The sequence below is a fragment of the Oreochromis niloticus genome, linkage group LG15, assembly GCF_001858045.2.
Source record: "Oreochromis niloticus isolate F11D_XX linkage group LG15, O_niloticus_UMD_NMBU, whole genome shotgun sequence".
Classification (NCBI taxonomy): Eukaryota; Metazoa; Chordata; class Actinopteri; order Cichliformes; family Cichlidae; genus Oreochromis; species Oreochromis niloticus.
In genome coordinates this window covers 4,002,080-4,015,679 of record NC_031980.2, presented here as the reverse complement: position 1 = coordinate 4,015,679, position 13,600 = coordinate 4,002,080, and the positions used below count along the sequence as shown (strand labels likewise).

Sequence of the window (13,600 nt, the reverse complement as noted above, 5' to 3'; positions counted from 1 at the left end):
TGTGCTGTAAAGTCTCTCCCTGCACCTTGCCACCCCCTGCCTGGACCTTCTTCACCTTCTTGGCTGAAGAGGTGTTAGTCAAAGTTATTTGAGCTGATAATAAACATTTGAAATGTACACTAAAAGGGTAACTATCTATAGAAATCCATCTTCTGGGTTCTACTCTAACCCTTGTCCACATCCTTGCTGCAGCCTCCTAGGTTTGAGTCTGTCCTGGGTCATTTGCTGCTCGTTATTCCCTGCTGTAGGCTATCCTTTCTAACTAAAAAGGCCAAAAAAGTAAAGAAATAAAAAAGTAATTTTCTGATGATCATTAAAATACTTAACCATTAGCTGACCATGGTGGAGGAATTATTGATCAGTGGATCTTTTCTTTGAGTAAAAGCATCATTATCACCGTGTGGAAATACTCCTGCACAAGTAAATTTTCCTAGTTTTGTGTACCAGTAAAGCTCACCAAGATATGCCAAAGGTCACTGCTGGGGATTGGGTCTGAGTCCAACCCAGACCACTTCCTGTGTGGCTCTCTCTGACTTCCTGTCTACTCCGTACTGTACTAGTAAATAAAGGTTTAAAATGTCAACAACAATTCTGGCTTAAAAAGTAAAAGTATTTTTTACAGTTTTTTTTTACTTTTACTGTAACAACAGAATACCACGTTCTCCTTTCTTCTCCTCTCCAGCTGAACGTCTGCTTATTGAGTCGTGGGTTTTTTTGGCGCCACAGTTTCTAACACTTCCACCCATGTTTGCTCTCTTTTGTCTTTCCCTTTCTCCACCTCTCATCACGTTCTCCGAGCCGCCTGCTTCACCAGCCTCCGTCCTTCTGCCTCGCTCTCCCTCACGCTGTCTCCTCTCACTGAATGATCTCATTTCTCCTGCGCCTCTGCATCCATCTCTCCTGCTATGATTGAATTTCTCAGTGGAAGTTACCCACGGGGTGTGGATGTGACAGCATCGACTCTCGCTGGTGTCAACATGAGTTAGCCGGGGTTGCTATGTGATGGCAGGAAATTGGCTTCTCTCTGAATTTGGAAAATCTAAGAAAAATACCTTTAATGGTTCCTCATTTGATTGCGACCAGTGTGATAAAACATGAAAATGGCATTCCCCTGGTGGATCGGAGCCCCAGATGACTCCCCGTAACCTCGAGAATACTTAGAAAATTGACCTTAGATTCCATTTCTACATTCAAAACAGCCTATTAAGAGGCGGGTGAGCAACTGCTGCAGGGATTCAAGGATGCTCAGCCGTCCGCACTGACCTCTGTAGTCTTCCAGGACACATCATGTTTCAGTGGTATACAGTCTCTCACTGGAAGGCACTGCTGGGGCAGCCTGGCGTTACTTCTCGGCATGTAGGCACGTCTGCAGAGCTGATGAGCCTGCGTGGATTTTCTCGAGCTCTGCCCTCCAATGCGAATGAGTCACACAGTGTATCAAGGAATGAGGGCAAAAGGAATCTTTGGAGATTATTATTCTGATTCATGCACAGCTGCGATTTCAGCTTAGCAGAATCCCCATTTTGGGGTTAGAGTGATGGGCAGATGTGGAGCCTGCAGAGGCATCAAACAGAAATGTACTCCAGCAAAACCCATGTGTGTATCCCTGTGTTTATTTAGCTTGTAGTAACCTGTAACACTTTCACAGTTCACAAGTTCAGTTCTCGACTGAGTGGGTGAAACCAAAGTGCAGCTATTGTATATGGAAGAATGTTCCAGCATTTTAACAAGGAGCAAAGTGGGTGGCTCACAGAGATTATCTCACATAACCCACATGCATACATACATGCACATACATTTGACGAGCTCGTGGGTGCTGCCGCATTCGAAGACCAGAAACGATGAGGGGCGAAAAAAATGCATTTTCATGCTGTGGGGGCTTATTCAGGCACACGGTGAGAAACAAGGAACAGAGCACGTCTGTGTAAGCGCACGCACATCGCACGCGGGAGAACAAACATTAAATCAAACACTTCTGCCAGTGTCTTGTGTCCAGCTGCAAGCATTCCTCGCACCGCCCTGGAGTCCTACATGGAATTGCACAAGCCTGCCGTCACACCTCCTGGTTACAGTGTATAGGGAAGAACAATGAATAATGAAGCTCTTCCATGCACAACTGTGTAACAGAACAATCTGCTGCAAGACATGTCTAAGATGCACGCACCCCCTGTGCTAGCTTTTTAATGAAGCACACTTGGCACACAAATAAATAAATAAAAATCTGGAGTATTATACTTCCACTGATTTCTGTCTTAGCTGTTTTACATTGCATTTCTAATGAGTACCATATTACACTGCTTGGTTTGTAGAGTTTGCTGTAACTTTTATCTTTTGTGGAGTGGAGTGAAATATCTTATACTGAAAAATGAAGTCCCATTTCAACAGAAATAAATCTGTCAGCATGACTTTTTTGGGCTTGAATTTGAATAGGGAAATGTGTAAAATTACAGAAATATATAGCTTAATTATTTTGGTGTAACATGAATACCCATGGGGGGCGGGGGCGTCTTTATGGGTACAAAAAAAAAGTTTCTGTTCTCCTTGATATTTTACAAAGCCATCCAGTGGGCCGGATTGGTGTCTTTGCTTGGCTGATTCTGGCACCCGGGCCTTATGTTTGACACCCCAGGCTTAGGCCCTCCTTTGGTTACACTTTCATGTAATTTTAAATATAGACTCAACTGTATCCTAAGGGCTTAGTAACGCAGTGTGTTTTCATTTACAGGTGTAGATGCCGCCACAAAAAAGGTGTTACAAATACCACGATTTTATGCGGTAACTGCGCTGAACGGTGTGTGTGCTATTGTGAGAGCGGGATCTCCCTCGGTTTCCCTTGAATGACATTTCAGGAGGAAACACATTTGTAACACAGCACGTACAGTAGCTATACTCTCACTCCGGCCCCCCCTCCCCATCCAATTTACCAGCATGCGACGCAATTAGATTCCTGGGGGTGTAGCCGCACTACATGGCTCTCACATGACTTCACCGCATGTTATAAGTCAGCTCGGAAGCCAATGAGCTCTCGGTGTTTACATGACGTCAGGGGGCGGGTCGGCATGCCTCTTTGTATGTGTGTGTGCATGTGCGCAGGTGTGCGTGTGTACAGAAGCTCCCCCCTCCCGTCCTCGTCCCCTCCTCCGTCAGGCAGGCAGGCTTGCTCTCTCTGTCTGTACAGGCGCAGTGTGTACAGCTCGGCTGGCCTCCCTCCGCACTTGAATGGACTAGATTCCCAGCCACGTAAGAAGCACAGCGGCACCACGGGAGAGAGGATGTCCTGCTGAATCGAGGGATTGGCCTGGGAAAGTCGGCCGGCCGTCCCTTCCTTCCTTCCATCAGATTTATATCAGCAGACACTCAAGAAAGACGACACTTTTATTCCGCAGGACTGGACCAGCAGAAAGAGAGAGGACGTCGACTCCCGCACACAAAGAGCCACAGCAGTCTTTTCCGGATGGGGGTTTCTCCTTATGTGATAGATGACAATCAGCGTGCATGGATATGATCCCGGGGAACAAGGCCGTGCACTGACCTGGTACTAGTTAGCCAAGGGAGCTAACTAGTTAGCTCTGCACCTGCTAGCTACTAATAGTTTAAAAAAGTCAGCAGCTATAATTGGGCTGGAAAGCTGCTTTATTTGTTTCGATTTTTGCATTTTTTCCCCTTGCCTGACAGCTGTGTCTTATATATTGTTTCCGTTTTATGAAACGTGCCATACCATTAACCGGCAAGATAAGCTAGCAAGACGAGCTGCGGGTTTACTCTTCATTCATTTTAAAAGCTAACTCTTGGCAACCTTTGTTGCAGTTTTGCTCGCACTTAACGTCAGTGAAGCTGCAGCACGTCTGTACTAAGGGGTTTCATCCAGCTTAAGTCAGTAATTCTTAATTTTTTCTTTACCCCAGTCTCATCCAATGAATGGAAAACAAAGGGGTGCAAGTGAGCAGTAAAAAATCAGAGACCAATTTTAGTTGCATGAAATCCAGCGAGCCTGTTTTGGCTGCACAGAGTCGGTTAGATTTTGCAAAGACAAGGTGCATTTAAATCTCTTAATTTTTTTTTAGAAAAAAAATATTATTTATTTTTTTTACTTCATGCAAGCGTAACACAAGTACTTGGACGAATTGTCTTTCTGCACAACGAAGTGTTATCCCGACAGAAGAGGAGAAGAAGAACAAGGAGGAGGAAGGCCCCCGGTTTTGTGGAGATATCGCACTTATTCCTCATGAACATACAGAGGTCAAATCCAATTAACATTTCACGCTATGGGAGATCGCGGCACAAAGCGCACGACTTCGAAGAATTGTCTTGTTTAAGGACTACAGAGTCTCATCAGAGTTTCAGCCCCAACCTCGGGTCTCCCAGCCCGCCGGAGACCCCGGACTCCTCGCACTGTATCTCCCGCATCGGGGACTACCTTTTGTTGGAGCCGCTGGAGGGAGACCACGTTTTCAGAGCCGCCCACCTGCACAGCGGGGACGAGCTCGTATGTAAGGTTAGTAGTCAATATGGTAACAAACCTGCTATTTCGCAACATGACTTTTTTCCCCCCCACTTGTGACGTCAATCTGGGGAGAAATAATATATTCGCACATATATATTTTTACTGCACGAAATATTTTTTTAGGGGTACGTTGTTTGCACGTCTAGATGAATTAACACGACTTTATTTCGATGCCTAATGTCCTCAGATGTGATGAATGTGCTATGCAGAAAAATCCTGAGCTGGCTTTTATGGGTTTCCTGCCCACCATCTCCACTTTTTAATAATTGCTTGAACTGTAAATAGAGAGCTGGCAGCAGCAGCCTAATGGAAAAAGTGAATGGAGTGAGCTGTGTGGCTTGGATTGCATGATGTAACGTTGACAAAGGAGTGAGTAACCACGCACACACTCCTCTGTGCTATTCTGGCACAGCCGTGGCTTCTTTCTTTCATGGCACAGTGCTCAGTCTTGGATCTGTAGTGCCAACATATCCATAGAGCACCCTTTTTTCTTTTTTTTTTGCACCAGGTGCTCAGTTTTTAAAGGGAAGTTGATCTGAGTAAAATGCACCCATTAAATACTAAAAAAATGTAAAAAGCGCTGCCCTGTTAAGCTTGGATCAAACTCATGGCCTCTCCTCACCACATTTATAGCTTCTACTGACTTCTGTAAATTACTGATTATGAGGGCAGGTGGGTTGTCCCTGAGGCTTAAGTGGATGAATTGAGGCAATACTTGCATGCACCCTTGGACTCGTACGCCACGACATATCAAATAACCTGTGCCTTTTGACTTGAGATAATGTTTTGTCAGGGCAATAACAAATTAATGGCCTTTGGCACAAGCCTGTGTACTAACTGCTGTTTGACCCCCATCTGCTTTGTGCTGGTTTCGATACAGCCACGATCAATTCCCTCCCCCCTTTTCAGGATTGATCTTTCTTGTCTAGCTGGAGTCTTAGGCTGCAACTTAAGATCCCCAGACCTGTGGGGTGTATTTGTATCGACTGCAAGAAGAGGAGCCCTCTCACCTGAACTGCATGTACTGAAAGTCAATTGGGGGTTACTATGGAAACAAAAGAGACACTGCAACCCCCAGGCTGCAGCACAATGCCATGCACTAATACAATGCTTTCAGTTTGCCTCTATTTAACCTTACTCGCTCTGCCAAAAGACCAAGTTTGGTGTCCCGGGAATGTGTTGGATTACTCATGTGTTGGTTACATTTAGTTCAATTAGAGTGCATTTTACACCTCCTTCAGTTGGATTTAATTGTTTAAATCCACGGTGGAAAAGGTTTGGTTTATAGATCTCCAATCATCAAAAGAAAATTATGATATAGCTGAATCCATATATATAAGAGAAAGATCTAATTCTCCAGATTGCTAACAGTAAGCATGAATTCTTCTTTCTTCTGATTGCAGGTTTTCGATGTTGGCCGATACCAGGAGTCACTGGCGGCCTACTTCGCCCTTGGCCAGCACCAGCACATTAACCAAATCCTGGAGATTTTGCTTGGGGAGACGCGGGCCTATGTGTTCTTTGAGAGAAGCTATGGCGACATGCACTCTTTTGTCCGTACCTGCAAGAAGTTGCGAGAGGACGAAGCTGCCAGGCTCTTCTATCAGATAGCCTCGGCTGTGGCACATTGCCACGACAACGGACTGGTTCTCCGTGACCTCAAACTGAGGAAGTTTGTCTTCAAGAATGAGGACAGGTGAGTTCCATGGAAACCTTAGCATCTTTTGTGCACTTTGCAGTTTCCCTCTGTTTGTTTTTTTTTTTGTGTATAAGATGCTAAATCCGTTTCATCGGTATGTGTGTGATATTACAGCTAATACCGCAGATAGTGTAAGTTGACACTATACAAGGTGTTATGCAGAATGAAGGAAACATGAGCCTTTGGTGTGTCGCCTGGTTATTCTTGTGCCCATATACTGTAAATGTGAATGGAATCGCACTTGGGGGAAGGAAATGAGTGACACAAATGTAATCGCTAATCATGCTAAGACTCAGGAAAGCTGTTGAGCTGAGAAAAACAAACAGATAAGTTATCAGGGGAAGCTTTTGCATGGCAGATGATCCATTACTCGGGGCTTCTGTGTGATGAGCAAGAGGAAACTTTAGAATAACATTTTTCCCAGTGCGGGTTTACTGACCCCTGGTGGCAGCATTTGAAAACTACAGAAAATACAGACATCTGTTAGAGCAGCTTTTTAAGTTATTTTTTTCTTTTTAAAGAATTTGAGTGGATGCCAGTTCACTCAACATTTATTCTTTTCATTAGAAACCATATGCAAATCCCAGCACTAAAGCATCCCCTTAAGTACTTCTTATTTAACACCTTGAAGCCACATGCTGCACTCAGGGCCTTCTGTCTGAAAAATGTGACGTCATTCTCTGGCGCTCTCTGTGGAAAAGAGAAGTTGAGCCGCCTCACATATTTAGTACAGGTCCAGTAACCTTGAATGTCACCGGGCTCAGATGCTGAGGCCCCCTTCCACTAAATGATTCATGCTGGGTGAATTTTAAGAGTGATGTGAAGGGCAGCACCGGGTCGCATTTACTATGTGGCCTGTCAAGACTCCTCTTACAACCTTTCAGTCCTGCTGAAACGGTGAACGAGTGCAGAGAGATGAGAGAGGAGACAAAGCTGCCTTAGAGAGACCTCCTCTGGCTCTGAGGCCAAGTGTGGAACAAAACGCTGCGATGACTGCAGAGAGGAGTGGATGAGCAGACAGAAAATGATACCCGTGCAGGCTTCTGCAGCATTCGTTGGCTTCTTGACCCGAATTTGTCATGCTGCCGTTAACCCTTGACCAAACAGCGGCATCAGTCAAACGCTGGCCTCGAGTAGAATCATGTAGCTACTTAAACAAGGCTCGTTTGTTTCTTTCTTCTCTACCACGCCTCAAGATATTTTATCATGAGCGCCGCCTCTGACTCAGCTGAAATGCACAATGTGTGCTAATATTAAATTCTGCTCCGTTTTAGTAGTTTGCCTTCCTAGGTCCTCTTAGCTCTAATTGCAGGTTTGCACATCCTCCAAATGAGCTGTTATCCAGGCAGTGGTGTGCTGTATTTAAAATTCACACAGCTCTTTATATCACATGGGAACAATGGGTATTTTGCTCAAGGAAACAATAGAATGTTCCTCGTTTTAAAACCTAAAATCGCTCTGCCACGTATTAATGAAAGGAAACGGCCTCGTGTGAAAGTCAAACGTAGCAATAAATACATCCTTCTCTTCGATCACAGTCTCGTTGCTTGGTGCAGCATATCGTATTGTCTTTACCTGCTTCTGCTGGCTGTCTAGTCATATATGGGGGCTTTTTGTTTTCGTTGCTTGAACTTGCACAGATTCTTTAGTGATAAAGCTTCTCAACAATTAGTCGCTATTATGAACACCCAGGGGCATTGTAGCAACTGTTGCAGGATTTAGAGAAAAGAGTGCAAATAGATGCTGTTTTGATGAGTAGGAGGGGGAAAAAAGGATTTTACTTTTCTGATCAGTTACCCATAATTATGTTTCTTCTGGAAAATCTGTTTGTATAATGACACTTTTTATATATTGAAAAGAAATGTCAGACGTAAGCTGAGAGAATTATGCGATCTACTTCCACTGACATCCAAAAGTGATGGATTTAAAGTACTTTACGTTGCCTGTCAGAGCAAATTACCCACTTGATGGTTTTCTTCTGATTGCTAAAATTCTTTCTATATCATCCACATTTATAAGGAGCTCAATGAATTTTGTGTGTGTGTCTGCAGAAGCCTTGTGAAGCTGGAGAGCCTCGAGGACACGTACATCCTGAATGGGCACGATGATTCCCTGTCAGATAAACATGGCTGCCCCGCCTACGTCAGCCCCGAGATCCTCAACGCCGGCGGCAGCTACTCGGGGAAGGCAGCTGACGTCTGGAGCCTGGGCGTCATGCTTTATACCATCCTCGTGGGGCGCTACCCTTTCCACGATGTCGAACCCGGCTCGCTGTTCAGCAAAATCCGCAGGGGCCACTTCAACATCCCAGAAACGCTGACGCCCAAGGCCAAGTGCTTGATCCGCTCCATCCTCCGTCGGGAGCCGGCGGAGCGCCTCACCTCTCGGGAGATTCTGGAGCACCCGTGGTTTGCGTCCTCCGGGGCGCTAGGGGGCACTGCAGTGCACAGCAGAGGGGAAAGGGAGCAGGAGCAGATGGTGCCTGAGGTGAACATGGAAGAGGAGCTGGAGCAGTTCTTCAGCTGAGCAAACACCAAGCACAAACGGACGACTCCGCCACGGTTGGCTCGCCAAGCTCGCAGCAGAGCCAAAACAATAAACAGTAGAGTAGAAGTAAATAGGTGAATTTGTCACTCATAAAAAAGGTGTTTCCATCGTGTTTCCTTTGCCACCATTTCATGGAAAACCTTGAGTCTGGCATGACAAATGGCATCTATACATCATCTGGCGATGCACGTCCCGATCGGGGATGTTGCGACCAGATATGCAAGTTGCAAACAATGTAGCAAATGTTCTTTTTTTTTTTTTTTTTTTTTTCGGATCTGTTTTGTTTTAAATGTGGTGCTCATAAAAGTAGACACATTCACCTGTTTTTTTTTCTTTTCTTTTTTTGACACTATGGAAAGCATGAAGGGACATACAAACACAGGAATCCGAGGAGAACAATCCTAAAGGAACTGACAGACTCGCAACACCCCAGCTCTTTTTATTGGTTTTCTTTAGTTTGATGTCATAGCTTTAGGTGGTCATAGTTCTGACCCAGGAGCATTGTTTAAACAGAGCAGGCGTTTTCTTGTGGTTGTCATCATAATCAACATGGCTGACCTCGCCCTTGTCTCATGGTTTTAAGTTTTATGTCGTGTGTCCGTGTCTCGTTTGTCGGTTTTATATTGTTGAAGACTCTGACAGTCACTAAACTCCTCAATGGCCTTGTCTTTTGTTATGTTTCCGCCTCCTCCTGTCTCTTACCACACTTTTGTTTTTCCATTACTTTTGTAAAGCATTTTTGTTTTTTGAAAAGCTATTCCAGTCTGTTGTTACTGCTGCTTTAATGTCACTCTGTACACCTCAATCTTAATCTATTTTCATAGTCAGCCTCCCCACACGGTATCATGCACTTGATGTATTAGGTGAAAGGATGATTCCACCTCTAAAATTAGCTTACTTTTTTTTTAAAAATATAATTTAATTCCATTCTTCAGTTGTAGGAACAAGAACATAACATTTATTTAAATTGTAACAGCTATATTATATATATATAAAAATAAATATATATATATATATATTTAAAACTACATTGCAGGGTTTTTCTTTATCCAGAGATTCCTTTTTCATGTATGATGTAGGCAATATCTTGACACAGGACAGGCGCCAACAGAGAAAAAAACAAAAAAAAAAAAACGGTCTGTCTGAAGTTTTAGAAAACACAATATCTTCTGTGCCAGTATTCCTGTACCCCCGACAGCCTCATGCCACCCAGTCTCCCTCACTTCTTTTTAAGAAAATTGATATGAGATATTCAGTGATAGTATTGCTATGACATGCTCACTCCAGAACCTCATGTTAGGTTGGTTTTTTATTTTAGTTTTTTTTTTTTTTTTCTTCTACTCCCTGCTTAGGTTCTGTGAAACGGTCATGCTCGAAAATGGGTACCAGTGGACACGTTTTGTCGTATCTCAATGTTACTTGAATTTGTGTTTTTCTTAACTAGACATTGGCATGTGCTCCATGAATGCTATAGCCTGCCTAGCAAAGGGTGGGAGGTCGGGGTGGGGTTAGGAGGGTGCTCGTTTTTCTTTTTCTTTTTTTTCTTTTTTAAGAAAAGTTTAAAAACAGGAAAAATTCTCAGTTTGCTGCTTTTCTGAGTTGTTTTTGGATTTAAACAGTAAAACAGCTATTGCTTTCATCGTTTTTGTAGACTGAGCTACCTTTATTTAAGCTGGTGCTGATTTGGTGCTAATGTTTAGTCCTTTTTTTGTTTCATGGAGGGGGGTGGTGCATGGTGGGATATCTGCCTCAGATGTTCTGATTGTATCGTAACAGATTCTGGTGTTTTGTCCAAATTTATTCAGTAAAATAAATTGTGAACTACTACTGGATTTTGTTTGGGGTTTTTTTTTTCTTTCTTTTGTTTTTTCCCTGTACATACAAAATAAAAGCTCTTCGGCACAACATGCTGAGTCACGCATCATTACACACTTAACATTTGTAATGTTGTAATGGCTACATTTAATAAAAACACACACAGACGCACCATTTTAACTTTACATTGTGAGGCAAAGACACTACAATAATACAGAGAAAACCCCAACAATCGTATGATTCCCTTTGGGCAAGCATTTTGGTGACAGTGGAAAGGAAAAACTCCCTTTCAACAGGAAGAAATCTTAACAAACCAGGCGCAGGCAGGGGCGGGCATCTGGTGCAACCAGTTGTTGTGGGGGGAGGAAGACACGCTGTGGAGAGCCAGGAATTAATAACTAATGATTACATGCAGAGTGGACACAGTCTTTAACCACCTTTCGTATTATTACAATGGTGAATCTTCATAATAAACATGGAGGAAGTTTCAAATAATGATTATATTACTCTACTATCTACTATTGGATATCACCATCATGCAGTGGGGGTATCCCAAATATGGTCATCTCAAGAACACAGCTCTGACTTTGAGGACAGAAGACCACACCCACTTGATTTTCCTGGCATAAAAGGAGCAAAAACATCCTCAACCTTAGACAAGTCGAGTAGAGTCCTGGAATAAAAATGTGGATTGGAATTTAGACTACCAGCTAAGTGGTGGTTATTTCTCCACAACCAAGTAACTCTGACTGTGTGATGTAAATACTTTGCAGCCTATTTCTGTATTTAAAACAAACAAACAAAAAAACCCAGTGCTCTTCTGGCCGGCATGCCCCAACAAAAGCACTTCCCAATTCCTAATGAGACTGTAATCACTGTCAAAACTTGAATGGATTGCAAATGAGTGAGGACTGCTCTGTCAGCTCCACTTCATCTAAATGATCTCACACATGAGACTCCAGAAGAATGCTCTTCAGTCAAATTATTTTCCTGGTGTCTTTCTCTCTTGAGAGACTCCTGCCTACAGTCCTTTCTGCTGTTCTGTGTGACAACATTGTAGTTCTGCACGTCTAGCCGACCTGCTGACCTCATCCTGTGTTTGAATCGCTCTGAGGAAGAAAATCACTTCAGATTTCATTTGTTCATGCAGTGCTTTGACAGTGCTTTCATCTGTGTGTGTGCTCAAGAGCACTTCCACCTACCATGTTCATTCATGGTAACCCTGTTTACGGTTGAATTATCTAATGTGATAACCCAAATTCTCAAGAACAAATTCAAGTTCTTAGGTTTACATTGACACTGTGAAGCCATGTGTCATTGCTCAACAACACCTGCAAGTGCACTGTGTTTCATACACTGCAACACAAGCCTCCTGATCCCTTTGGGCTAACATATTTTAATAAATGAGGATCTGTGGTGGGCTTTGTTGGTTTCTTTGTATTTTAAATGTGAAACTTAAAAGGTTATGTGCAGAGCACGCGTGAAAACTTGTTATTCAGCAAATAAAAGAATTCAAGACAGTCAACTGCCTTCATAAGAGAAAATGAATGCTGGTCTGCCCTCTAGTGGCAATAATGATTGTAGAAGTATTACAACACTTGACATAAAAATGAGTTTAATATATATAGAGAGATATCACTCACTGAGACACAATCAATGTTCTGTTTTAAAGTTTGTAAGATCCCTTTTTAGAAAAATTATACACAAGTGTTATTACAAGGAATAATTAAATACTAAGAGGTAATAAGATTTATTTGTATCACCATTAACTAATAACATTATTTATGATAATAAACTATTTACTAATGCTTTTTAGTAAATAGAGCACAAGCTGGGCTGCTTTTATTTGTTTTTTTCTTCTTGCTACACACGTGCATTCTCTTATTAAATTCATCACAAAGGTGTCTACAAATGACCTTTAACCTCACAGGAAAAGGTCTGCAGCAGTGCCATCTTGTCAGGACAATTAAGGCAAGGAGTGTTTGTCTTGTCACATTTAAAAATAGACACTTTAAATTAAAATGCACCAAAAGTAAAGACATATCTCTCCTTTCAACTTAGACAGCTGTTTGTATCCACGCTAACGTCACTGCGATTTTGTTACATCAGTGGCATCAGTTGCCTATTTTTGCTGAAAGCTCAAATTGTTTGGTGCTCATAGAAAAATGTAGCTGTCTCTGACTTGACATGACTTGAGCTAGACAAGCTGAGGAGGCGGCAGTCCCCGTCCCCCGTCCGATGTTTGCGCATGCGCAGTAGACCAGTGTGCGAAGCAAGCTACCACTTGCTTTGCTTCTACAGGTCTGAGATCAGTTATCACACAGCTAGCATTAGCAAGTATACAAGCTTCGGTGATTTAACATCCTAAGACTTTCCTCTTGCTAACCACCTTGGTCAACATGTGTGATGTCGAGAAGATGGAGTGTGAAGAAGTTGTTAATAACTCAGAACCCGAGCAAGGAAAGTTGTGACCATGATGGAGAGGGGACCGCAGCTTTAATAAAACAGGCAAGTTGACCCAGGTGCTGGCTCACCGGCGCTTTCAGATTAGCATCTATGAGAATGTCTCAGTGTAATGTGTTTAATCAGCTGCTTTGCTAATGCTCCATCATCAGTTTCCTTTTTTTTAATCACCTCATAGATATTGACAGTTAACCATGTCACACACTACTCAAGCCTTATAATTTAGCTGATTTTTCTTTTTTGTCATTAATAAATTGTAATACATTTTACTTTTTTAAAAGGACATAAAAGATAATATGCAACATTAACTTTTTTTACTTTATGCACATTTTTCCAGTTTTATGTGTACTGAGGGGTTTTTGTAGAGTTTTGTCACTTTCTTTCCTAAAGGAATGGTTTGAAAAGTTTCTCCACCACTTGTCATCGCCAGCTAATAGTACGGGAATTTTTGTTACTGTGGTAGATATTTATTTAACTATAAAAGTAATAATATTTTACAATTCTTCAGCCAGGAATCAGTCTAGAAAGGTCAAGACGTCCACATTAGAGTACAGACAGGCAGCACAAATGGT

At 42.7% G+C, this 13,600-nt stretch overlaps 1 protein-coding gene across 1 annotated transcript; it reads left to right on the top strand.

Annotated features, from left to right (window-relative positions):
• Positions 1–3,045: 3,045 nt before the first annotated feature.
• On the top strand, positions 3,046–10,577 carry trib2 (tribbles pseudokinase 2). Its single transcript, XM_003440665.5, has 3 exons — positions 3,046–4,495; positions 5,908–6,200; positions 8,255–10,577. Exons 1-3 carry the CDS (start codon positions 4,226–4,228, stop codon positions 8,727–8,729), a joined length of 1,038 nt encoding a protein of 345 aa, XP_003440713.1. The 5' UTR covers positions 3,046–4,225; the 3' UTR covers positions 8,730–10,577.
• The last annotated feature ends 3,023 nt before the right edge of the window (positions 10,578–13,600 follow it).